Source organism: Chroicocephalus ridibundus, chromosome 5 (genome assembly GCF_963924245.1).
Source record: "Chroicocephalus ridibundus chromosome 5, bChrRid1.1, whole genome shotgun sequence".
Taxonomy (NCBI): domain Eukaryota; kingdom Metazoa; phylum Chordata; class Aves; order Charadriiformes; family Laridae; genus Chroicocephalus; species Chroicocephalus ridibundus.
Window position 1 is genome coordinate 55,032,187 of NC_086288.1, and position 27,896 is coordinate 55,060,082.

Genomic DNA, 27,896 nt, shown 5'->3' on the forward strand with positions numbered 1-27,896 from the left:
TAATTCAGATACAGTAATTGAAAGGCCCATCTGATTAAATTTAATTTTTTATCAGCATCTTCTATAAACACAAAATATACTCCTGCCATGTTTAAGAAATAATTAAAAATAATTGATGCCTTTGAAAGTTTTAAGTGCTAAGTTTAAAAAGCATGCTAGATACTAATGAACAAAAATACTCACCCAAGGACCTTACAAAACAACTATTTTCTGTTATTTCCCAAGTGTGTAGTTATGTGTTGTTTTCATTGCACTTCTAATTCAGGGGAGTTGCAGTCATTCTACACAGAAACCCAAGCTGAAATGTGCGATGTTGAAAATTGGGTCTGTCTTTTTTTCCTTTTCATAAAAAGAGGTCTGGCCATGGAGTCAGATGTATGCATCTTCTTCTCACAGGTGCAGTTTTTCCAAAAGTAGAAGTGAGACACTGACCACTTGATGGCTGAGCACAACTTGAAGGCAAAAATATAGTCTGCTATTTTAGATTCCACACTATGTAAAAGTTCTTTGACTGTTATGTGAGAGGGTGTGGGTTTGCTTGGGTTTTAATTTTATATTTTTTTTGAATGAGGTCTCATATTCATGAGGTCTCGTATTCTCTTATTGTGAAGTCGTCATTACAAATTAATGTTTGGAATGAGATTATGAAATTTTATTTTGTTTGCTTGTCCTTTATTTTTAAAGAACATAGGCAGTGTATTTACTTTTCCTGCATTGTATTGAAAAATAATAAAAAATAGACTAAAAAATTATAGCAATGAAAAGGACTCCCAAATTCGATACCTCGTGCTCTCTCCACAGAATGTTTGATGCTTAACTGCCGTGTTGGATCTAAGTTATATACGTTAGCCAAAGAAAATGAACGCACCCAGACACCATCCAATTGTCCTTTTATATTTTTATTCGGTGTTAAGTAACTCCACAAGAAAACAAAATCAGTTACTCTGGTGTACGTGAAATCAGAACAATACAACCACTTGAAGCAAAAAGTAGAAACAAATTTCAGCCCAGGAATGGAAAACTGATACTTCAGTGCTATGGATATGCAATGCGCTTCATACCACGGTGCGGTTCAGCGTATGCCAACCTTTAATGCTTTTGTTGTTGTTGTTGTGTGTGTTTCTATCCATACAGAAAAACTAAAAACCACACTTCAACTCTCACTGAAAGCTTTAGAGCTTTTGCCATTAAACTATGAAAACAAGTAAAGACAATTTGTTATTGCCCAAGCTCAATATATGATTTTATCTTCCCCAAAGGTGCTGGCATTATTACATGCCACAATGTAACTATAAGCAACACCTTTGTTGGTTTTGAGCCCTTTCTTACCAAAGAAGCAGCTCTAGCCAAAATTAACTGAGCTGAAGTTTGTGTTTGAAATATGTCCATTTGGTCATTTCTTGTTCTCGAATGAAGTTCTATTCCATTCTTCACTGTAGTGATTTGAAGAATTTGTGTGTAAAGTTCTTTTTTACTTTCATGTTACAGTTAACTAGTTCTCAGTGCAGGTGCTAAACAACCTCTCAAGGAAGCTCCAGAAGAAAGTAAAATATATAAAACTCTATCCAAAGTCTGCAAATAAATTAAGAAAAGAAACTGTAAAGTGTCACAAGATTTGTTGTATGAATACAAACCCTAAAACATAGTCTAAGAGGAGGACCAAAAGGAAGTCCCTGGGTAAGGACAAACCAAGCCAATTTTAAGTAAGGATCTCGACAAAAGCGTTGCACAAAGAGTGGCATGGTTTCCCAACCACGGATTTCAACTCTTACGTTATCAATCGAATAAAGGCAACAAAACCCAGTTACTCAGAAAACCCTTCTAGCACAGAACATATTTCAAAGGCAGTTCAGCTCACGTTTCAAACACCTAGAGTTCTCATGAGGTTTATTGCCTGTCAAAATTAATGGTTAAGCTTTTCAAGTCAGTATTGGACTTTCTGCACTTCCTGATGTTATAGACATGCTGCTATTGTATAGACTAGTTAGTTGTTGTTGTTTTACAAACTATGAGTTGGTAAAAACTCAGAATGTTTAGTTTTGCAAATATTGCTCCTCCTGGCTTATACATTTTGCATAATGTGTTAAAAGCACAAGGAGTTGATAATCTTGTACAGATGCAACTTGATGATGTATTGACTAAGTTAACAAAATAAAATTTAAAAGCAAGTCACATAAAGCAACAATCACTACTGCAATCACACATGTATGTTGAAAATCATCACTTTCCCTACCCCCACCCACCACACACATAACTTGCCCCACACATTCTCTCAGAAACACAAAATGGAACTACGAGATTTACTAAATTACAGCCACAACAGCAGCTAACTGCAGCAGCCACAGGATTTCTTTCAAGTGAAGCACCGACCCTTTGCATTTAAAACATTGAACACTCTGAGCATTTTAGAGAGTTTCAGTCATTCAGGCTCAAGTACAGGATGCTTTTGCAGCTTACATGAATGCCATCATCTGCAACAAGACAACATTCTCATTACTCGTTACAAAATTCACAACAATCCACACATCACCCCAGTGGTTTATTATTTTTGGTGTTACTTTTTAAACTTCTGCCCCACATTGGCAAGTTGCTAAAAAGGACAAAAAAAAAGAAAAAAAGCAAAAAAAAAAACAACCCCACATTGCCTCCATACCTACAAAAAATCCTTGGCTTCTCCAGTTAGCAAAAATACAAACCATGGTATCCTCAGTGTTGGTTTGCGGGAGGGGGGAATCATAGGATAGAAAACACAGTTTCTGTAAGTCTCTAAAGCACAACCCTGTTGTTCCTACTTCAAAGTTATGAGATTTACTGAATGAAGACTGGACAAGTCATTCATGCTTTTCTCCTGCATTCAGAAAGGCACTGATAGATTACAGTGTTAAGTATTTATCTCCCAGTTCTTAAAGAACAAAGCCTAATGTGCAGAAAGCTGAAGTCTCTGAACAGCAGAAGTAGTTGTAGACACTGCGATGCTAAGAAGATAGTAATAGTGGTAGGGCTACAGTTACGAATGAAAATAACTGCAATTAAGATGCAAAAAAGCAGTGGTACTACTAAGACAAGCACATGCACATCCATTCTTGATTTGACAACACAATCTAGTCTAGTTCAAATAGCCAAGAATTTAACAGTTTTTTTGGGAAAAAAAAAAAAAATCTTCAACAGGACAGCTGTGTCCTCATCTATAAAATAAGCAAGAAGAGAAAGATAAATACACATCTGAATCCATTAACTGAAGAGGAAACTCAAGTTGTTGTTTTAGAGCTACAGACCCTCAAGAAGGATAGTTTTCCATCTCATGTTACTTTTAAATCATCTGTTCTACTCTGTTTTTATAGTTGAGTTCGAGAAAAAAGCTCCTCCTCACACGGATCAGCCCATTCACTTCCACCTTCTGAAGCTGTGTCTTCAGAGCTGGAGCTATCACTGGAGTAGATCTTCTTCCTGAAGCCATTTGGTTTTGCCTCAGCATTTATATCATCTGCACATCTTGCTTCATAAACAGAAGAAACCTAAGGATTTAAACTGACAGTGTTGATGGGGAACAAGAAAGAACACGCTTGCTTTTTTTCTGAGCTGGGAGGTTATATATTTTTGTAGTTGGTCAAGAGAGATGTCACAATTACAGGGCAAGTCCTCCTCTTTCCTGACTTAGTCCACTATGTAGAAAGGACTGCAGAACAGCAGGAAAAAAAGATGAGGCTTTTATTGTTTTTTCCTATTCCTTAACTTTAGGATTTGCACAAAACAGCAAGAGAATCAAAAGTGAACTCGGTTAGAATGCATCATTATCACAGGTCATGTTAGAAAATTACTGTAAAAATTATCTCCAAAATTTGGTAGTGAGTATTAAATAGCAAGAAAACACAGCACAGATCTGACTGAACTTCAAGCAAAACCAATATATTTTCAGCTGAATCAGTAAAACTATAGCAAGCATGGCACAGTATAAAGTTTAATATCAGTAAGTGCATGTGTACACAAAGATTCTCCCTACAGCAAAAAAGCAGGTCTTTGTTCGTGAGCAGGACAGAATTCAGCATATGCTACGTTTATGCCTTTAGTTATGCTCCTTTCTGCCTTCACAGTGCACATCAGCCCATTCTACACTTACTGAAATTAGAAGTTGAGGAAAAAAAGACTCGCGTTTAACACACACGACAAGCAAAAGCCAAGTGTTCCCAAAGGAAACTGAGTTTGCTTAACTACTAGAAGTACAACTGTTTGTACAAAGGGTTGTACTCCCCAAAGTACGACGCTGAAGAGTTTTCAGAAGAACGCTCGAGACACAGGAGAGTAAAAAACAAAGTGAGGAAAGAAAAGCTTGTGAAGGTTTTTGTAGGAATTACATTTGAGGCCAGACTGAAAACTGTGATGAAAAGAAAGACATGGTAGCACACCCTTATAAAATAAACAAAAAAACTCCTCCCCCAAACCAATGACAAACTTACCATATTAAAATCTAAAAGATGTTCATCATCATTGGATATTTCTTTTACATCTGCAAATTCTCCTACACCATTCTCTCCCTTGGCATTTGTGTAACACTCTTACATTGTGTTTGTGGGGATGTTTCAGAGGAAAAAGGAAGAAAAAACAGAATTGAGGAACACTGTTATTTACATTTAGCTGAAATGAAAACATCTAGACAAGCATTCTTAACGTTCACACTCTAAGCCACGTAAACTCTGTGCTTGTGGGGGATTTTATAGTGTCACCCTTAAAGAGATGAGCATAATACCTTACGGAAGCTTCATCAAATCCTACCTGGATAGCCAAATAATAAGAAAAAAAAGCAGCTACTTAGTTAATGAAAACTTCTAAAACAGTAAGGTACAAAGAGCAAGAATTGCTCTTTTACTATAAATGGTTCTGTACATTTTTCAATTCTGATACTGTATAGTGTTCCACATCATTCCTATTTCTATATCCATACAAAATAAACTGCAGCAGCCTGATCCTGACTGAAGGTCAAAAAACCTAAGTTGCCATGAATGTCTGTGGTTTCTACTTACCAGAGTAAATTTCCATACATAATATCAACATATATCATAGACACATATATGGATCACATACGTCAATATCCACATAGAAAAAATACCCACGCAGAAAACTGGATACAGCTAAAGATTCATGAAAGAATAACATTAACTCCGATAATAAAGCTCTAGTTTTGTTAAACTTAGTCTAAAAGAGGAAATTGTGGAACTACTCTACGTCACAAAAATTCTTCCACTGTATCAAGCAGGTTCTGGACTTTGTAGTATTTTATACTGTATATTCTGTCTTCCTCTGATGGAATAAGGTGGTGAAACACTTGCACAGTTATGCAGGTTCACCAGCAGATGTCAGCAAAAAGATGACACAACGCACTCACAGGAATTCAAGGATTACTCTGTAAAATATGGACTCAAGAGTGCGAGTCACCGCATTTGCTTTTAGACCAATAATACCTCAGCAATTGTCACCATGAAAAAAAACCCACAACTTTACAAAAGGGCTACTAAATATCTTTATTCCGTAAATACTAAGTATTTTTCTAACATGGGACGTTCTGTGAGGAGTCCAGGAGGCAAACCGAAGTCCTGTAGGCATCAATCTATTCTCTCTCACTGTGCAAACACACTTCTGTAGCTGGGAGCTAAGTAAGATGTTCTTGAAAGTAACGCAAACTGTCCTAAACACCAAAGTAAGGGCATTTAGGCACCGAGAACAGAGTTTAGTTGGTTGCACTTTAAGGTGCACTCCAAAAATAGTTCAATAATAATTACTGGCTAATCTACTTCCAGATTATTAAGGAACCAGGTCTCTGATGAAAAGTTTATTGCACTGAGCCGCTGCCAACAGAAAGCATCAGACAGCCTGTCAGTTAGGTACACAGAATGTTCGGATTTAGTTTCTTGCTTTCTCCCCAGGAAAGGTAAAGTGGTATGCAGGCAAAAAAAAAAACCAACAAAAAAAAAAAAACCGCTGCCTGGCTTCTTGCCTGCCCACTGAAAACCTGGGCTGGGGCCAGCTGTCAGATGGTATGAATTCTTGGGAGGCAATAGAGAGTGCTGGAAGCACACCTGCTTCCGCTTGGGAGCAGCCTCCCACCGAGGCTGGACTGACTCTGTGCGGGACAGAAAAAGTCCCAGATTGTCACTGTGAAAGGAGTGGCCGAGAGGCAAATCCCTCTCATTCCCAGCTTAAGAGAAATTCCACACGTTCACTGAATAACTGGCATGTTATTTAGGCGAACCCATAAAAGGTAATTACCATGTTTTCACATTCATGTAAAATTAGCTACCTAAGTAAGTATTATTCAGGTTGAAATGTATTCAAAAATGTAATAAAGTATTTTCAGAGTCAAAGATTAATATTCTATTTACTTAATTCCAGGCTCTGGAATTAAGTAAATTTACATAAATATTTAAGGCTATTTTAAAAGTACTTTCATTTTAAAACTATTTAGAAGCATACTAGAGATTTATTACAAATCCAACTGAAGCATCCCAGTTCTCTCTGAGATAACAGAATTTATTATGGAAGTTTACTGTGGTTTGTTGTTTTTTTAAATGCATATGGTAGTTCCAACTCATCTGCAACAATTCCAATCCGTAAGAAAGAGCACTTTATTCTAACACAGGTGCAAGAGCAAGTTAGTTTAAACAGCTGTAAGCTTCTTACCTTCACACTGTGATGCAGGAAAAAGGGGAGAATAGAGCGCCTTTTCCCACCAGCATTGCTTTTCCTGGCTGCCACTCATTCTCTGCAGATTAGTATTCAATATAGGAAAGTATTTAGACAGTAATCACGCTTCATTATGCCATAAATAATATACTTACATGTAGAGGAAGAAACTCTGTTGTTACAATGCATTTTTTATAGGTCTCAATGTTCAATTTCTAATACTAATGGGAAAGGACTGTCAAACTACACAGAACATCCATTATCTGAACTCTTATAATCCACACAAGGGCTCATACTTTGCCGATACAGACTTGTACAAATCCAGAAAAAAACCCCATAAATTCCAGCCCTACGCCGTATAATCTAAGTACAAACCAAGAGAGAACAGATAGCTACCCAAGAGATGAAAATACAATGAAACGTTAGTCAACCTGACAAATAGTTCAGTGTAAAACAAAACAGAAAAGAAAGGAAATCACAAGTAGCAAAATGTAATGTTTAAAGTAGTACCATTATCTTCAATGGCATAACATAAAATTAAACCAGAGAATTAATGTGCCACCATGAGGAAAAACTAGTTGTGGGGATGATTAATAATTTGTCTTTATGCTAAAAGTATCTCCATCCACTGACTAAAAATGCCTAAATACTACCCCCACCACCATATTTTGATGCTAATTTAAGTTGACCAGAGCCCTTCCCTTATTAAATTAACGGACATGGCTAAAATACCAAAGGCTTGTCACAACAGACATGTCCCTGGTTTTATAACTGCAGCTGGGGTAACCCCATTAACCTTCAGAAGATGATGCCGGCTTGTGACAACCCTTACAGATATTAGACAGAATGATTCAAAAACAAACTATAGTGCAACTAGCTACTAAAAATCAGTAACAAATGAGCTTCAACACCAAGTTTCTCTCCAGCTTCCTCCTCTATAAACCTGAGAACATTTAAGCATGGACAATTAACGAACCTCCTTTTGTTCTTCCTTAAGCTACTGTAGAATTATAACCTATAAAACCTATACTTACAAATGCTTATTACTTAATAATCAGAAGTCTCCCTCAAAACAAATGAGCAACCCAAGAGTGCTCTGTTCAGAAGCGTGTGCCAGATTAAACTTTTTTCCCTGGTAAATTCTGCAGTAATAAATATTGAAATTATCTGTGCTAGTTTCCTCTCGTAACACCGAGGAACAGTCCTTTTTGGAATCACCCTCCAAAATCTGAAACCCCAACCCCAGAAAAGGGAGTTCTTAGAAACTTAAACCATAGTAAGAAAGACAGACAGAAAGACAGACAGCAAGCCCAAGGGCATTTGAAGCAGGACTTAGTAAGAAATATGTGCATTTACAAATAAATTCAACAGAAGCCTCACTCTGCTGCTGACTATCAAGAGAAGCATCTAAACTCCACAGGCACAATGCTTTATTAGCCACAAAGCTTCCCACATTGCTGGTGGCACACTTGCACTCCTATCTGCACACGTGAGGAACCACAGCGGGTCACGAGCAAAGCCAGCATGAGTCTGGCAGCAGGGTATTACAAGCTCCCTGGGCTAAGTCATCATCAGAGCCTATGCCCCTGCTTCAGGATGGTAACTGAACCATCAGTGGTTTCTCTCAGTGACCGAACTGATGCTGGCCACCGGCTGCCTCAGCTCCCATGTCCTTCCATCCCTGCGTCGACACCAGGGCAGCGTTGGAGAGTTGGACATGAGTTGGAGAAAGCCAGAGAGACATCTCCTGGCTGAATGCAGAAGCAGCCCAGCACAACTTCAGTTTGAGCTCAGACCTGGTCCTCCTGCCCCCACACTGACCCTCATGGAATGACTCACGCTCATTTCTAAACCAGCATTAAGGTCAGCTGTATAAAGCAAAAGGACAGATGATGTAGAAAGACCCACTATCCATGCTAAATCCATTTGGGGGTTCTGTTTGGGAGGTGATGGGGGACAGCAGCTGATGTCCGTTTTACACGTTCACTGAAGAAACCCGTTTTTTCCTACAGTTGCTTAGATGTTAACTATAATTGCATGGTCTGTCGTTATGAAAATTTCTGTTAATTAAAGAAATACTCCCAATTAGTAAATACGAAATACCACCTCCAGAATAGTACCATGACTGCCTTCCTTTGTTGGCATTCTTTCCCTTTTAAAACAGCATTTTCAATTTATGCCTCCTTCTCTCTCATACACACTCACATACATTTCCAGTGTTCTATGAAAAGTTTTACTATGTTTTCCAGCTATCCACCCAAATAACTATTATTCTCAACGGTACTGGTATTAGAAATTACATGTGGAAGTCTTTTTTCTCTGAAACTATTCATACTTATTTTACTCTATTTTAAAGTAGAGCTCAAAGACACCAAGGCAAACCCAACTGCGATGCTGTTTTGCTCCCAGTCGTGCTGCAGGTCTGAGAGAAGACAGATGGGGGGTTTCCTTTCTTGTTCTACGGTAACATATGGTAACTGAGGCTTCTCTTACAGCCTCTGGTTGAGGCGATGTAAAATCACTCGAGGACGTCAGCATTCACAAGCACAAACAGTACTGTAAGATTATAGTTATGCAAGACTCTCCTGCCCCAAGTACTGCCTGATCTCAACCACAGTTGTCTATGAATTTTCAGTAGATTTGGGTCAGAATTGTGCAGTTACATGCAGAAACTAAAACTCCAATTCTGCTTCTGTCCCTCTGATACCTCTCCCCTACTGAGAGTTAAGACAACAGCAGAAAAAAAGTTTAATGTTTGCTATTGTCTGTATAAGAGTTTGAAAGAGTAAAATAGTTTCAAAACTTTAAATAGCACTTGTATGTCTTTCATTGGCATCTAGCTCACATTTGTCCCTTCCAACATCACTTTATGCCTGTCTTCTCAAATGAACCTTCCCAAGAACTTCACACAACAGCAGGGCTGTCCACTTAGGTTTTTCATCCAAAATTTCAAATGAAACCTCTGGTATACAAAAGAATAACCACTCTTTGTAAACATCAGTACAAATACTTTCTAAAGAAATAAAGGCAAGTATTAGGGTTTTTTTCAACTTTAAAAAAAAAAAATCTAGCGATGCTTCAAAGATCAAATTACAGTGAAATGACACCATAACCTAGCTGGAATGAAGCGGCTAACATGAAGGAGATTTTGTGATCTTCAGTGGATAACGACCATTTTAAACAGCGTATTTGATCTTCATCATCACGATGGAAAAGCAACTCAGAGTTTTAAGGATACAATTGAATAAAAGCAAAAACAAGCAGAGAAGTGAGATTGTTTCCTGCATCATGAATGCCATTTCCTACAGCTGATGAGATTTTTCCTCACCTTTTCCACTCACACACATATTTGAAATAAAGCAGCCAAGGAAGATTACTGTTCTACACAGTTTTATTGTACTGCTTCTTTCTTTGCCAGACTACAATGGACATCAATAAGTAATTAATTAGCTGATGAAGCTGTATTGCGAGTATGCAGCAGAATATCGTATTATATTGACCTGGGGAAAAGGACAAGCTGCTTTGATAGACACACTTCAGACTGAGGAGCTGGGCCTACCAGAACAAATGCTTGGAAGGGGCATTTTACTCTTCTCCTCGTTTTGCTTGTGTAAACCATTCCATACTCACTACAGCAAGGGATGTATCCAACACCATGGTTTCCAACTGTGACCAGGAGGCAGCCTGATAAACAGCACATTTGAGTGGTACTGTTGGTTTGCTGACATAAGATAAAGTTTAACTGTAGTTTCTGTATGACAGGATACTAAGCTGACTTTTAGGAATATCTTTGCCAAGGGGCATTTAGGCAGGTGAGGAAACAATGACTACCAAAGTTGGGAAAGACCAGGTCTACATGCATGAAAGCAGAATTCAAGAAAAAAGACCGAATCATATGATAAAATTATAAACTTGGTACTGTCACATCTGCAATATGAGGTTTTATTACCTGAATGGTAAATGCACAGATGGAAAAGCCAAGGAAAAAAAGGTAGGAGAAATCCTTCCCCTTCTTCTTATGTATACAGATGTATTAAAAGGGAAGTTCACGTTGATAAATTTAAAAACCCCACAAACCCCAAAACAGTTATTTTTTTATATATATAAAAATCATTTCTCCTCAGGTAAGAGCTTTATTGCTCATACAAGTAGTTCATTAGGAATTTACTTTATTCTTTCTTCTTGGCAGAAAATGACAGATAGTTTTATTTTGCAATCTCAAATAAATTTCTTGGAGAGCATTTATGAATATACAACGTGTTTTTGTATAGGATGTGCTTAACAACTTCAATCTTATCAACAATCTGCACAGGGGGAAATATTAGTACAATTTTTTTTGCTGTTCCTTAACTGACAATATTGTATGAGGTGGCAATCATTTTTGTTGATTTCCTTACTTCTATCACAAGTTTTCCCCCTACAGTTACAGATAAAAGTCTACAGCAAGTTCATATGGCTGATTAGTCATTTGCTAGTTAGAAAAGTTACACTGGTCAGAACTTTATTCTTCAATCATAATTTATGCAAAGCTGGGGGTCTTACGAGCCGGGGCCTACTGTTTTAAGGACCATCTATCTTGAGAAAAAGGGCACTTCCAGTACTTTATTAGAAGTTTTATTAAACTTTCTAGCTACCCATCTAAATAGCTACTATTTTTCATTTAAGTTGATACACCTTTCAGGAGAGTCTATTTGGGCTTTAGATACTAATTTGAAAACACCAGGATTGAATAATTCCACGCTTTCAGAATGCAGGCTGACAAGGATCGAGGCAGTGACAAAAGTTTTGCAGAATCTGAACGAAATAAGCACTAAAGCCTCATTATGATCTGAATATTATCTGAAGTGTTACGACTGACAGATTCATAACCAACCTCAGAAAAATTAAGTCACATTAATCTGTAAGTACAAATTTGAACCTGCTCTACAATCCCTTACAAGAAAGAATACAAGGAACACATGAATAATTTAGAAATCAAAGCAGCAATGAACTCATTGAGTCCCAGTCCAAGATCAGATCCTAATTTTAGTTCATCAGCTACCCAGGGAAGTGACATCTGTCTCAAGAAGCTGGTCACGAATGAACAAAGGGAGCTGAGTCTAGACTTTACATGTAAGAAATCAGGAAAAGAGGGCAAGAGATCGGCATGGCTAAGTCAAGACCTGCAGGTCAAACTAAAGGGCAAGAAGGAAGTGCACAGGCCGTGGAAGTACAGGGACGGAAGGGAAGAGTATAGGGACACTGCCTGGTTGTGTAGGGATTGGATCAGGAAGGCCAAGGTGCAGCTGGAGCTGAACTTGGCAAGGAATGCAAAGAATAAGAAGAAGGGCTTCTACAGGTACGTCAGCCAGCAAAGGAAGGTCCAAGAAAGCAAACCCCCCCCGATGAGCAAGACTAGCAAACTGGTAACAATGGATGAGGTACTCAACAACTTTTTTGCCTCAGTCTTCACTGGCAACATCTCTCCCCACATTTCTCAAGTGGATAGACCACAAGGCACAGAACGGGGGAGCAAAGTCCCCCCCACTGTAAGAGAAGATCAGGTTCTGATCACCTGAGGAACCTGAACATACAGAAAACGTATCACAGAGTCCTGAGGGAATTGGCTGATGTAGTTGCCAAGCCACTCTTTCTGTTATTTGAAAAGTTACGTCAGTTCAGGTGAAGTCCCCAGTGACTGGAAAAAGGGAAACGTTGTACCCATTTTTAAAAAAGGTACAAAGGAGGACCCTGGAAACTACCAACCTGTCAGCCTCACCTCTGTGTCTGGGAAGATCATGGAACAGATCCTCTTAGAAGCTATGCTGAGACACATGGAGGATAGACAGGTGATTTTAGACATCCAGCATGGCTTCACTAAGGGCAAGTCTTGCCTGACCGATCTAGTGGCCTTCTATGATGGAGTGACTACACCAGTGGATAAGGGAAGAGCTACAGATGTCATCTACCTGGACTTCTGTAAGGCCTTTGACACGGTCCCCCAGAACATCTTGCTCTCTAAATTGGAGACATAAGAATTTGATGGGTGGACTGTTCAGTGGATGAGGAATTGGTTGGATGGTCACATTCAGAGGGTAGTGGTCAACAGCTAAATGTCCAGATGGCGACTGGTGATAAGCAGTGTCCCTCGGAGGTCCATACTGGGACCAGTACTGTTCAATGTCTTCATCAATGACACAGACAGTGCTGAGTGGTGCGGCTGACATGCCTGAGGGACAGGATGCCATCAAGAGTCACCTGGACAGGCTTAAGAAGGTCATGAGGTTCAACAAGGCCAAGTACAAGGTCCTGCACCTGGGTCAGGACAACCCCCAGTATCAATACAGGCTGGGGAATGAAAGGATTTAGAGCAGCCCTACCAACAAGGACTTGGGGATACTGGTGAATGAAAAGCTGGACATGAGACAACAACGTGGACTCACACGTGAGTGAGCCCAGAAAGCCAACCACATCCTGGGCTGCATGAAAAGAAGCATGGCGAGCAGTTGAGGGAGGTGATTCTGCCCCTCTGCTCTGCTCTGGTGAGACCCCACCTGGAATACTGTTGTCCAGTTCTGGAGCCCTCAGCACAGGAAAGACATGGACCTGTTGGAATGGGTCCAGAGGAGAGCCATGAAGATGACCAGAGGGCTGGAGCACCTCTCCTACGAGGACAGGCTGAGAAAGTTGGGGTTGTTCAGCCTGGAGAAGAAAAGGCTCCAAGGAGACCTTATAGCGGCCTTCCAGTACTTAAAAGGGGCCTACAGGAAAGACAGGGACAGACTTTTTAGCATGGCCTATTATGACAGGACAAGGGGTAATGGTTTTAAACTAAAGGAGGACAGATTTAGACTAGCTATAAGGAAGACATTTTTTACAATGAGGGTGGTGAAACACTGGAACAGGTCATCCAGAGAGGTGGTAGATGCCCCATCCCTAGAAACATTCAAGGTCAGGCTGGATGGGGCTCTGAGCAACCTGACCTAGTTGAAGGAGTCCCTGCTCATTGCAGGTGAGGTTGGACTAGATGACCTTTAAAGGTTCCTTCCAACCCAAACTATTTGATGATTCTATGATTTATGTTCTTAAAACCTATTTGGCAGTCACCTAATTCTCAAATTTCACTGAAAGTATTTGTAAGGGACCCTATGAGATCATCTAGTCCCTATTCTAGCACAAAGCCAGAATCAACTACAATGCACTACTCCTACACTCTAAATCTCTTCAAGACAGATTTTCCACTGCTTCCCTAAAAATAATTGAACCTTACTCAATTATAAATTTAATATTGAGCTTTACTAAGCTCATTTTCTGTTTAGAGTTCTTTTTCTTCAATTTCCCTTGCTATGATTTAAGGTCATCACATCAACTTTCTTTGTATTTACCAGAGCCTACAGGACAAGCACAGCTTCTCCCTTACCTCCTGTAACTATGAACATGGCTTCTGCAAAACTGCTGGGTGGTTCTTCAAGTTTCTCTGGTTGTTCTTTCGTTTTCTGGGGGTTGTTGTTGGTTTGTTTGGGGTTTTTTGTTCATTTGTTTTGGGTTTTTTTGAGACAGAGCAACCCCAGTTCCTTCACTCTGTTTTCAAAAGTAGTGATCTTTGTGTTGCTCTCCCTTCAGGACATCTTTCTTGATACAAGGTAATGGGAGCTGAGCCCGGTACTCCAGCAAAAGGCTTTCTAGCTCCAGCTGAGCAACTGCTTCCCCTCTTACAGAAGGCCTTTCCTATTTATATATCACAAGGTCGCTGTCTTTTGCAGTGTGCCATTGCTGATTTATGCTCAGTTTATGATCTACTTGAAGGTGCTTTTCTGTTTCGCATCATTTCCTCGCCTGTCGCTCCTCACACTGTGTTTAAGAGGATTATTATTTTCTTTAGAAGTTTGCATTTGTCACTGCATTTTATTTTTCAGATCGTTTCTCCAATTTAACAACCTTTTGATTCTAATCCTGTCTTCCAGTGTAACTGCAGACTTTTCCAGTTTGATATCATCAGGGATTTTCATAAACATGTATTTTACACCCCAGACCAGAAAAATTAGTCACATTCCATGTCCTCTAGTAAGCCACTGACTGTTATTTTGAGAGTGCAATCGTTTTGCCAAACTTTATCTTTGTCAAGGACGCAATAGTATAAGCATTCTTAGGGCACACCTACTAGATCAGAGCCCACATCAAATTTGTTCATAAGAGATTCAGCGTTGTTATATTCAGAGACCATTAACTGGACCAGATCATGTACCTACCCATGACTCCACAGCTAAGTGCTAAGAGCATTTACTCGGAATAAAAAGGACTGTATTTCGGGGGGTATTTTTTATGGGATATTTTCTGTTGTTTGGGAGAGTGGGTTTTTTTTTTTGTTTGGGGGTGGGGTTTTGTATGTTTTGTTTTTTTTATTTAATCTTAAAGCTAGGTATATAATTATCATTCACTTTCACAAGAATTTCTGCAGGAGCTATCAGCAAATTCCTGCTGCAAAACATCCTATAGTTCTAAAAGAAGCGCTCTAAGAGGGAGGAAACTGAACCAGATTCAGTTAAATAAATAGAAGGTATTCAAAGACACGCGTTTGCACAGCATGTGTGTAATTCAAGTTTATATGATGCAAACCAGAATGTTTTCTACTACACTGTGGTCTACACTAGTATTTTCACATCCATTATTTATGCAAAAATATTGGAGGTACCTCAGAACACAACTCAAACTTTATGTTAAATAACAGTGAGTTAAACAAAACTTTAATTGTTATCATAAGTCAATAAACAGAAGCACAGAAGTTTGATTTTTAAAAAAATCTTTACAAATATTGATCTATACTAATCAGTCAATTCCATAGCCTCTGCTCAAGTTAAAACTCTTTTTCCCCGTGCATGTGTGGGGTGTCCAGGAAGAATGCTTCTCCTAAACCATTCTAGTTCTAGGTATTTTATATTGATTTTGTTTAACACTCATGAAAATAAACGGTATCACTCTTAAAAAAGTTTGTGCACCAAAAGACATATTTGCATGACTTTTGCACCCCTTCCCACACATGAGACAGTCATCATCTTTACTGATTAAGGTTTACTTCTAACCAACATATTAAAATTGGTTTAATGCTTAAAAAACTTTGCTCTTTTACAGATACACTTAACCACAATAATAAATCTAGATAAATGTAAAGTCAAAAAGCCTGTTATCTTGAGATGCACACTAACAGCTCATAGAAAAGCCCAGTCTGCACACATCCTCTTGAGAGCTGCTAGATACTAGCTAGCTGCTAGGACTAGTTAATCCAGTCTTTCTGAGTTTAGGTTGTAATCAGGCTCCTCAAGGCCCCCAGGAATTGCAAACCAAACTGGAGTCCAGGCTGCTGAGACTGTTGTTGGCCCTTTGTACTTCTCACTGGTTTATAATTCTGAAGCTATGAAAATGCCTGAAAGTGCACTGAAAAGCTATGAAAGTGACCTGAGCAAGGGAAGCAGTTAAGTTTTCCTCTTGCACGAAGGAACTTAAAGAAAATCCAATACCAGAGCTTTCTGAGCCCTATTCAGTACCAAAGTTTTTTTCAAGCCTCATAGCTACCATGAACTATGGAACCACTGTACACTTATCTTAGACTAGACACTTTCTTGAATGGGTAAGTGATTGAAGTAAAGATCAGCGTAAGCATCCTCATGGAGCACTAAGCATCCAGAAAGGAAATCTGGAAAGGGCTGGAAGGAACTTTAGACTCTTGCCGTCACAAATAACCGTATCATACCATTTGTTTATTCATTATGTCCTACTGCATGATGAAGTCAGATTTTGCTTACTCCTGGAAAAAGGTAATTTCGGAATCTGTTGGGACTTACACTCTAACTTTATTTATTTTTTGGTGACACTTTTTGCAAGGACTGGCACACACCCAGAAACTTCCTAGACTCCAGAAAAGATTTTTGGAGCCACTTCATCGCTGTTAATTTAACAGCTAAGCCTGGAAAAGTCATAAATTTGATTCTCATGTGCAAACAGCAGACATCAACTTATTGACATTGGGAAAAGAAACTGCAATAGCAATTAATTTAAAGGAGGATGAGAGGAGAAACAAATGGGGAAGAAGGAAAATAGGAACTCTAATTTTGTTCAATAAAAAGGTTAGCTTCAGTTTTAGCAAGAAAAAGGCTAGCCTTCCCATACATGAATTAGTGTTTCAAACTTATAATTGAGGAGTCTGCAATCGCACAGCACAAGCTGGGTGCAACTCTTCAGTTGAAAATGAAAAAAAAATCCCTCCTAATGTAGATACAACAACTGCCGAGTATGTGTAAGGGGCTGAAGAGGAAAAGAAAATCTAAGATGCAACTTACAACTATCCAGACAACACCTCTGGGCTGGCCACACGACTAAATTATTTTAGACTAGAATAGACTAGACTGTTTCAGTTGGAAGGGAGCTACAACAACCATCTAGTCCAACTACCTGACCACTTCAGGGCTCAGCAAAAGCTAAAGCATGTTATTAAGGGCATTGTCCAAATGCCTCTCAAACACTGACAGGCTTGGGGCATCCACCACCTCTCTAGGAAGCCTGTTCCAGTGTTTGATGCACCTCTCAGCAAAGAAATCCTTCCAAATATCAAGTCTAAAGCTCCCCTGGTGCAGCTTTGAACCATTCCCATGCCTCCTCTCACTGGATCCCAGGGAGAAGAGACCAGGACCTCCCTCTTATTCCCCCTCCTCAGGAAGCTGAGGAGATCAATGAGGTCAACCCCTCAGCCTCCTTTTCTCCAAACTAGACAAACCCAAAGTCCTCAGCCACTCCTCACAGGTCCAGCCCTGTCACCAGCTTTGTTGCCATCCTCTGGACACATTTAAGGATCTTCATTTTGCTGGCCAAATATTTCTTCTCAAGAGCAGAGGGAGCTCACAGCAAGGACAACTTGAATATTTTTGGCTGGAAGGGATTTTTGCTCTTTTGCTCTTGTAACCTGTAGTTACAGTTAGCCTTCCTTACAGTACTGTGGTAGTGATGGATATTTTGCATCCATGTTTTATTTCTTTTTGTGTCTACGCTGACAAGAGAACATTTTAATTTCCAGAAAATTAAGCCTTTCTACAAACCCTTCTTTCCTGAAATTTACATCCAGTAATTCAACTCCAAATTCTTCTACTTGGAAGTAACCATAATTCATATTGCAAAGACTGACTTCAGATCATCCTCTTTAAAATAGGTTTGAATAAACATCAGTAATATCTCATTACTCAAACTTTATGCACATTTTAACATATTATATGTAAATCAGATAAGCTAAAAACCTAAGGTAAACAGATTTTAAAGTCACATGAGTCTTCACATGCATATATTTCTAAAGGTATGCAAGATGACACCGTAATGCCTGAAGATGGTTAATTTTTCACAGAATCACAGAATGATTGAGGTTCAAAAGGAACTCTGGAGGTCATGACATCCAACTCCCCCTGCTCGAGCTGGGCCACCTACAGCAGGTTGCCCAGGACCATGTCTAGATGTCTTTTGAATATCTCCAAGGATGGAGACTCTACAACCTTCCTGGGCAACCTGTGCCAGTGCCAGGTCACCCTTACAGTAAAAAAGTTTTTCCTTATGTTCAGATGGAACCTCCAGTGTTTCTACAAAACTGTATTTTTCAAAAGAACTATACAATTTCAAACATTTAACTTGAACTGTCACATGACAAATTGCTGGTTATCAGCTGCCCGCTGCAAATTCTGTAACGTTATATATCCACATACCTCTTCGAGCTCTCCTGAAGAAACAGGATTATCCTCGTACGTGGGGAAATGGCACCCTGCTTTACAACTGCAAAACCTGCTAGTTTCCTCACGTGGCTCCACTATTCTGCAGTTTACTTTAGAGCTCTCCATCGCCCTCCCATCTAGAGATTCTTTCATACTGCATTCTAAACAGGGATCTTGGTTTCCTACTGGCAACATCCCAGCCGACTCTTCTTGGGAATCCAATGATGTTTGTGCACTCTTCTCCATTCCAGACTTTTTTAATCTGGGAAGAAATTTTCCAGATTCAAGCTCTGATTTTCCATAATAATGCCCTTCTTTTTCTGCATCTTCTTCCAGAGGTTTGAGATCTGCTTGTGGATCCTCAAATACATCTACTTGAGAAGGGACAGCAATACTTCCCTCATCTTTTTCTGACTCAAATTCCGACTCACTTCCACCACCTGGAGAAAGTTCAGATGCAGAAATCGGGCGAAAGTGAGTCCTTGGAGAAATCCGTATAGCCCTGTACTGCGTTCGATCAACACCACATATCCTGGGGTGTAAAACCTCACTGTCTGAATCAGAGCACAGAATTGACTTAGGTTTAAAACTAGGGCTGAAAGATGCAATTCCTTCTGGCTCAAACGAACACTCTACATGAAGAACTTGTGAAAACGGATTGTTCAGATCAAAGGAAGAGAATGAGTATTCAAGCCCTGGTTCTTCAACTTGAAAGTTACCACAAGCTCCTAGTAAGTCTTCATGGAAGATAAAAGAAAAACCCTTATTTAATCCGTTATCTCCACTCTTTGATTGCTCATTCTGTTCAAATGATACAAATGGCCTCCATAATTGCCTATGACCAGGGGCAAAGCTGTTACCTGGAGTCATAAAAACATCCGTACCAGCTATTGTCACTACATCAGAAGCTGCACATTGTAATAAGCTCCCTTTTGAGTGACCTGGTGGCACCACTGCCCATTCTCCATCACTGTTAAATGTTTTGAGCTCCCCATACACCCCACCAAGTATAAACGAGTTTTCTTTATCCTGGTTAACATCCCAAGGTTTTGATGGTGTAGTATAGTCACCACCATCCACTTTTGATAAGTCATTTGAGACAAAGGATCTCTTTTCTAAATTCTCCTTTTGACCTTCCCAAAGATGATACTCTGATCTCTGCACTGCCTTATTGGGCTCCTGGAGGGTTTCAACTTTTGCTTCTGTATCCAAACAGCAGCAATAGTTATTTACATCAGTTGAAAACAATTCATCTTCTATTCCTTCTATTTCTACCATCGCTGCCGAATTTCTGTCTGCCATATTTGTCCAAATATCTTTAATAACCCCTGAGCTGTAGCCTTCTCCACGTGGACTGCTTTCACTACACCCTTGTGTAGTTTCATAGTCTTTACTTTCTGCTTTTTGTTCTAGCTGAATACCACAGACAGATTCTAGCTTAGATTTTTTTTTGAAAATCAAAGTGGACATTTCTCCTAAAGTCCTAGCTTGTTGCTGGCAGGTTTCTTCGGGCAAAAAATCTAGAATTTCTTCATCTACATAATTCGAAGACACTCTAGGAACTACATAATTAATATCTTCTGCATTAAATTGCGTGGATTCTTCATATGGAATATTTAAAGTCTCATTGTCTGAACGTGTTTCTTCTGAGTGTGACCATGGACTACAGGTTCTTGTTGAAAGATTGGAACAGTGTTCATTTTCATCAAAGGCACTATTTTTGGTCCATATTAGCAATCTAGACTGTGTTTTCCCAAGAATATTAGCAGTGCTACTAGAATCTGCATTTTCGTTTCCCAAGTTGAGTGTTTCAAAAGAAAATGGTAAAACAGAGTTACTGCATTGCACTTCAAACACTGAAAAACAAGAGTTTATACCAGACCCTTCATTAATATCTGAAAAGAGCTCTTGATTGCCAGCAAGCATGTGTGAATTAAGCATTGTGCTGTCTAAGATGGGGGAGAATCTGATCGGAGAATCTCCTCCAAAACTTTCCCCATCTGCATCACCAGAGCTAGAAGATGAACAGCACTCCCAAAATTGAGCTAAATTACTAAGGTCTTGCAAGAACCACCCTTCAGCACCAACAGAGCTGGTCGAATCTGTCCATATTGCACTTTCCCCTTGCAACTCCATTCCATCTAACACTATGCAACATTCTGCCTCAAAATCAGTTTTTTCTTTGCTCTTTTGTCGAATCATATTTAAAATCCGACTCTCCCCTTGCATCGTATCTGAGGCACCAGGATCCAACATGGATTGATCAATATCCACTTCATAGAAGTGCGTTAGTTCTGACAGATGAACATCATCTAAATATTTGTCGTCCTCTGGTTGAGAACATATTGAGGTCCCAGCGAGGTCAATATCCTCATTTAGAACTGCAGGCATTTCTACAAAGTGACCATCTATGAAAGTACCTGCTGCGAGGTATGTTTTATGAATATTATTGTTGCTAATACAAAGACCATGCACTGATTCAGACAACTCTTCTACAGCCTCTGATGTTACGCCACATATATCTTCTCTGTTGCGGTATGTAGTCTCCAGCTTGCTTTTTCTGCTAAGAGGAACAAAGTACTCTGTAATCGGCTCAGTATACCACAAGGGTTCTTCTTTATATTCCTTTTCATTTCTGCTGTCTAAATACAAATCTTTTCCATCGCTACCGCCAGCTTCTTTTCTTCCAATTTCTTTTAATGGCCTTTTACCTCTTTTGCAAAGCTGTTTGATGGACCCGCTGCTACTGCTGCTACTGCTTCCGCTGAGGACTTTTCTATCAGCCTTTTCACCAGATTTCACTGAAAGCCTGCTTTGCCCATTACGCCCCTTTTTATTTCGAACCTCTCTTGTTTTGTGTCTTACTTTAATACATTTCATTGATGCCTTGTATTCACATTGATTACCACTAGAACTTGAGCCAGCCTCACTGGATCCGGATGACCAGGAGCGAGGACGCATCTTTCCCTCAGACTTATGTCGGACTTGCTTTTTGTACAAAACAGGCTTCTCTTCAACAGTGTTGTTACTAAACTTGTTTTCTTTCTCATTTTTACTTTTCTTCTGCTGGGTTCTTTCCTGTACAGTGGCAGATACTTTATTACTTCTGTCTTTAGTTACTTCACCTTCACTATTGCAGTCCTTTGGAGAAGATGTATCCGTGCTAGTTGGTGGAACAGTGGATGAAGATGAGGAGCTAGAGTAAGAGCATACTTTGGATTTATTCCATACAGTCATAATTTCCTGCAGGCAAACTGGCTTTTCAGAAAGAGGAGGAAATGCTTCATAGTACCTGAAAGCAAAACAAAAAGGTGACATTCAAATTGTAGAACTTCAGACAGGCATTAAGACTAGAAGTATTACTAAAAACACATCAAAACACTACCATTCTAATTGCCACAAAATCTAGTTTGTTCTACATATGCACACGCCACTCATTGCACTGTTTATTTGATAACAAAGGGAAGATTAAGATAAGCTTTAAAAGTGCTTATATTAATTATGTTTCAAAACATACCGTCAAGTAAAACAATCCTATTTTTAGGGAGCACTAAACTTCGCTGTAGACCGAAATTCTGGATGGTTAAAACTGTGAAGGCCTGACTCCAGATTTATTAAACAATGTAGCAATTCACTGCAGTCTTCTCAAACATGTATGATTTAGAGTATAAATGAGGAAGTCCTGAATTTCAGGTTATTTTACTTCTCTTTGGTGAAATGAGATACAATCTGTTAAGGTCTACGTAGTCTGATCGTCCAGCTATTAAGAAAAAGCTGTAGCAATCGCAGAAATCAAACAACATCAACATGGTTTTGCAAAGACGGTCAACAAGCACCCACTTCTAACAAAACATCTTAGTTATTGCAAAAAAGTGTAGTTCTACAGTAGTTTACAATGCTAACAGCTTTGTCCAAGAGGGACAAGACTAAAATATGGTTTTCTGCAATTTTTAAAGTAGCATGTGTTTGACAGTAAAGAGATTTATACTGAATTGCACATATTTCAAGGAAAAACTATTAAAAAAAAATCTTTTTAAGTCCGTTAAGTGCACATTAGCACAATCAGTTCCTTAAAGTATCATCCATTTAGCCACACTTACACTAGACTGTTGCTAGCGATGGCTATTACTAAGAGATACAGAAGCATTCACATCTCCTAGAGAAGTTAACGATAAAACTCCCGGGTACTTCCGTAACACCAGACTCAGGCACTTGGTAACTAATAGAATACTTTGGTTATAAAGAGTACAAAGAGTTCCAGTTTCCCACTTCTGCAACAGAAGACAGAATTCTGGAGACGGGAAACGAATTCTCTCCCCACAAGTCTAATATGTCAATTAATGCAGTTTTAAAGGCTTTTTATTTGTCTAGCTGACTTGATCTTAAGGAAAGTTGAGTTCTGCTTATAGTCAGAAGAAAGCAGTGAGGACTTTGACAAAAATTATACTAGCCCACGGTATCAAATGCTCATATTTAAATCCATAAGATGAACAAAAGAAGATGTCAGGAAAAAGAATTATTTCTAAATATCCACAAAACTCCAGATTCCCCACTAAGTTAACTTTACTGTTTTAAAATATGGGAGCAAAAGGAGAAAAGCATCTCAGATAAGAATAATAATAACAACAACAAAAAAAAAATGCGTACATTTCTACTTGATCCTTTGCTGTGGGAGATAAGTCAGTCTCGGGAGACAAAGAGCCTTCTAACTTTTTGTGAATCTTCTCCTCTGTTTTGGAAGAAAATTCCAAACACTTAACAGAAAAATTCAAAACACCAGTGTATTTTATAACAGTATTTAACAAAAAGCACCAGGATGTATACCTGCAATAGTAGTAAATTTCCATATAACACTGTAAATAACAGAACAATTTATAGCCTGATTATTATACATTAAGAAATTATAAATTATCACCCAAGATTCAAGTTTTCCACAGTTGTCTTATTAAGCCCTACAAATTTCACCAAATGTGACTGGCTAGCAGCTACATGCAACTTCATGGTTAGCAATGCCCCCAACAAGGAGACTTTCTTTTGGATTTTTAGCTATTTCATATTCAAATCTTTATCTTCTTCGTACATTGCTAGGTATAAAAAAAGATTTTAAAAAGCAACTATTTAACTAAACATCTTTACAAATGGTTGCCTCAATTCTCTCATGTATTTCACTAAAAGGAAGCACCCCACAGTAGTTGCTGTGCTTTGGATAGATGTAAGGGCATATTTCCTGTGTGAGAGGTGGCTCTAAATATTTCTAAATCCTTTGTATTAAAATCTGTAAAATACCAAAGTAGTGATGCGAGATACACACTCGTTTTGCTTTTTTTTTTTCCAAAATAAATGGTTAGCATCATCTTGGCTCAGTAAGAAAGCGTCACAGCATAGCACTATGAAATACTAAGAGCTGACTAGTAATAACTGTTTAAACAACAGAAAAAGGGAATCGAAACAGCTAAAATCATGCTTTAAGCAGGTAAATATTTATACTTCATTTATTGCTATTTATACTACACCATAAATATATTAATTTTACTATAAGTGTCAAAGGCTGCTGCTGTGTGCCTGAATAAACATGTATGTGCGATGAACTTTCATCGGAGACACAACAATTTTACCTTATGCTCCAGGGCCTGAGCTTGAGAACATAAAAGTCCTCATTATCATCCCGCTAAAGCCTTGAAATTTTAGGCACACCTCTCTGCCATGGCTACTTGGATGCTTCTCACAGGAATAGCTAGTATGTAACAATTTTAAGGCCAATCTATTCTTTACCAATACCAACACACAAAACGAACAGAAACAAGCCTACTTTATTTTGACTTCTTTTGGTAGGGAGGAGGGATCCTGAATATAGCTGGATATGAACAGTAATATATATATATGTATGTTATATATATGAAACTCCATTTGTGAATGGCTATTTCCTAGGTAAACAAAGCATACTAGTACAAAATTGCTCAAACTATTTGAATGAAATTATTCAAGTGTATTTTAAAATTGCATGGTCTTCATGAAAAGCTACTGAATTAACAGCCTGTCCCCCCACCCCTCAGAATGTTACACAGTTGATAAATACAAGATATGGCCTCAAGAGTTTAAAGATTTATTCCTCACCTTGCTTACTCTGAAGGTCTTTCAGTCTGGAGCAAAGCTCCTCCACTAACGTTTCAATCCCGGAGCTCTGCACAACAAAACCACAGGGAGGGGAGAGAGGGGGGAAGAAAAAAAAAAATAAAAAAGAAAGCGCAACTTACTAAAAAGAATATTCATTTTCTAGAACAACATCAATACAGTAAATATATCTTGGCAGACATCTATTTTTCTTTTTGCGTGGTAACTACACATTAAAAAGCAACAAAAATTCTTACTAGATAGAAATCCATTACTATAAATACATTAATTGCAGGTCAAAACGATTTCACGAAACACGTAGATACATTCACACAGAGGTTTCCAACTCCAAGTCATAAGCATTGTTGTATATCCAAGGTTTTGCAAACTATGCAGTATCATGTTTACTGCACTATATCACTTCACATTTAGCCAAGAGTCTCATGAAAAGTTCAAGAATCAACTGATCACTAAGATGCATTTTAAAAAGCTAAGTCTGACTGTTTTGGTTGCACAATTTATACCTGTGAGAATAGGACTGTTAAAAAGATACAGAAAATCAGGAGTGAAGGTGAAAAGGAGAACAGCATGACGACATATACGTATAAGTGGCAGAGAGGGAGAGGAAAGGCTACCACAGTATCTTCATGCAAAACTTATCCCATAGTTTTGCTAGTTTACAATGCCCAATTTTTCTTCTTTTTTAAACGTTTTGTTGTTTGCTCAGGACAGCAAAGGGAAAAATAAACAGCTTACTCCCTATAAGCCTCTATTTTCCTCCTTTATTCCCCCACATAAACCTTCCATACACTCAAGCCTCCTTTTAAAATCCAATTTCAGTGTTATTCTCATGTGCATTTTCTTCTGCTTTAACCATCTACCTAGACTTGTGAGCAGTTCTAAAGCAGCAGCACCAGAACAGCACGAAGTGGCACAATAGACTACCAACTGTCCCACAGGAGAAAACCCCGCGCTATTCTAATGGAATAAAAGGTGCATGCCAGTCAGTGAAATACCAACCTACAGCCTTTCCTTTTGGAAGAAAAACTAGTTGAGGTGCGCGCTGTGTAGACCATAGAATGTGTTGGGTTGGAAGGGACCTTTAAAGGTCATCAAGTCCAACCCCCCTGCAGTAAGCAGGAACATCTTTAACTAGATCAGATTTTAGTATTCTTATTTCGATGCTCTGGGATCACATTTGGAGATAATACTTTCCATAACACCAAACAAAAGGCTGGAATCACAGCAAAACGCAGCAATCCAAAACAAGTGAAAAGGATGCAAGAAGTGCCCTGCACACACCACCCAGCTGGGAACGGTAACCAGGGAAAGTGCGCAGCTTCTTCTACCCTCTGAGCAGTTTCCCCAATTATCAACTGCAGCATCTCATCCCCTTCATGCTTGGAGACTGAGACATACAAACCTCCTACAATTTGACATGATCTTGTATGCATATAGTCGTGGAACACGCATTCTCTCCAACAGTAATGCAGATCAAATATCAAGTTACAGAGATGCATAAAAAAAAAGAGTTTGATTTGCTGTGTCACCATGGTGGTATAAAGATTTCATTTTTCCAAGATGTAAGAGTTTCTCCTCTCTCCTGATTACTGGTCAGAAATTGCTGAGAAATGTGAATATATGTTGCTAAAGCACAAGAAAATATTATGGGAAAGGGTATACTAATTTATACAGTGAAATGAGTTAGTTTAATTCTCTGTCAGAAACACACGCTTGAAAAAATCATATACTGAAGCAATGACTTATATGCTAACTTCTAAATTTTAATTATTTGCAGCCAAGTGAAAAAGCAATTTTCTATTCCTAACTGCATTGCTGCACTGAAGTGCTAAATATAAACCTTTATGCCACATACTTAACGGAGGATGACTTAGCAATATTAAACTTCAGAAGGCATCTTCTATATCGGTAAATTTACCACCATAAATTAAACTGTTCAGAAAGAACCAAGTAGCACAGTAACACGGACAAACCTATGTAGTTGTAATAAGCATCACTTTATGGCTATACCACTCCTGACCCCCCCCTTTCTCCCCCCAAAAGGGCAACAGAGGAGGAGCTGGCCTTGTTTTCGCTAAGCTCTCCGAACTGTCTCATCAAAAGGACACCTGTAGCAAATACTCAAAATCTAAGAAATACAGATTCGCTTCCTTAACTTAATTATAACATCATGTCAAAAAAAAAAAAAGTAATCCCCCAAACCAGCAACAATATGCTCACCATTACACCGAAGAAGTGAAAACTTTTGGAATCAAATGCTTCATTTCCTCCTGTACCATGAAACTAATACTTGAGTCATCTGACAGGCTGCATGCTGTCCTGCATAGCATGCTGCGGGAGCCAGCGCTAGCTTCTAAATAAAATAAAAATAAAAAGGGTGGCGGGGGGGGGGGGAGGAAGCTACCGTGCAGAATGCCAAGTCTCTAGAGACCACTTGCTCAACCTCCTACTGCAGTATATAAAAACTAGCTGCAGACCTAATGTAACGAATGCCTCAGCAATTATTTCATATATGACAGTGTTGTTCTCTAAATAAAAGATTTAGTTACTATATTTTTAAACTGTTGAAGTTAATGCAGCAACCCCATTGCCAGAAAGTAAGATATTCCAGGCACTGGCTTGGTTCAACAGGACACAATCAGTTAAGAAAATCAGGTGATCTGCTTCAACTGCTTTGCTTCTGTTCAAAATTAAAAACAGTCCCCAAATAGAACAAATACTGGAGTACCTTAAAAGCATTTTTCAACGTGGAAGTGCCTAATTATGATTGCTTTTGTAATTCCAACACGAAAGGCTTAAATCTCATGATTACTTGTAAGATTATTTAAACTACTGACCCAGATTTCTACTAACCCTTTTCTCTCATTCAAACTACAAAGGGCAGCACCTCATTTTTTTAATTCATATTTTTAATTTTGCGTAACAAAACTTCCTCCATGATGAGAACACATTTTATTCTGTTTTACGGTTTCCAACGTATTTCTATTTCCTTTCCCTGCTTTAACTTAAATCCAGTTCCATCAGAAGTTGTTCTTTTTGGCTTTTTATCAGCTGGCTGAAGCAAGGGAAGGATTACATAAAGGATAGGTGTTATGTTACTGGCACAGGAGTGACCATGCTAACAGATAAATTAAGCTTCTGAACTCACCCAGCATGAACAAGAACAGTCAACCCGACTGCTGCAGTTAGAGGACTCTAATAGCTGGTCTTGCTTGCTGACCAACACACCAATTTTGCTCTGTTCAGAGCCAAATTAATGTAGTTCTGTGTAATGAGGAATGATGGCAATTAAAAAAAAAAAACAGCAAAGCTCACACACATTTTAATATATATATAAAATATATATAAATATATATACACACATTT

General features: G+C 38.7%; 1 protein-coding gene across 3 annotated transcripts in view; it reads right to left on the minus strand.

Moving 5' to 3' along the window:
- Window positions 1-883: 883 nt before the first annotated feature.
- KIAA0232 (KIAA0232 ortholog) overlaps window positions 884-27,896 on the minus strand; it is a 72,014-nt gene continuing 45,001 nt past the window's right edge. For all 3 annotated transcript variants that reach the window (XM_063337228.1, XM_063337231.1, XM_063337229.1), the window contains 6 exons: window positions 24,513-24,579; window positions 23,046-23,127; window positions 18,393-21,690; window positions 6,673-6,754; window positions 4,455-4,552; window positions 884-3,515 (listed from right to left, as the gene is read on the minus strand). In XM_063337228.1, the coding sequence (XP_063193298.1) occupies window positions 3,336-3,515; window positions 4,455-4,552; window positions 6,673-6,754; window positions 18,393-21,690; window positions 23,046-23,127; window positions 24,513-24,579 (3,807 nt within the window). In that variant the 3' untranslated portion in view covers window positions 884-3,335. The remainder of the gene's footprint in view (window positions 3,516-4,454; window positions 4,553-6,672; window positions 6,755-18,392; window positions 21,691-23,045; window positions 23,128-24,512; window positions 24,580-27,896) is intronic.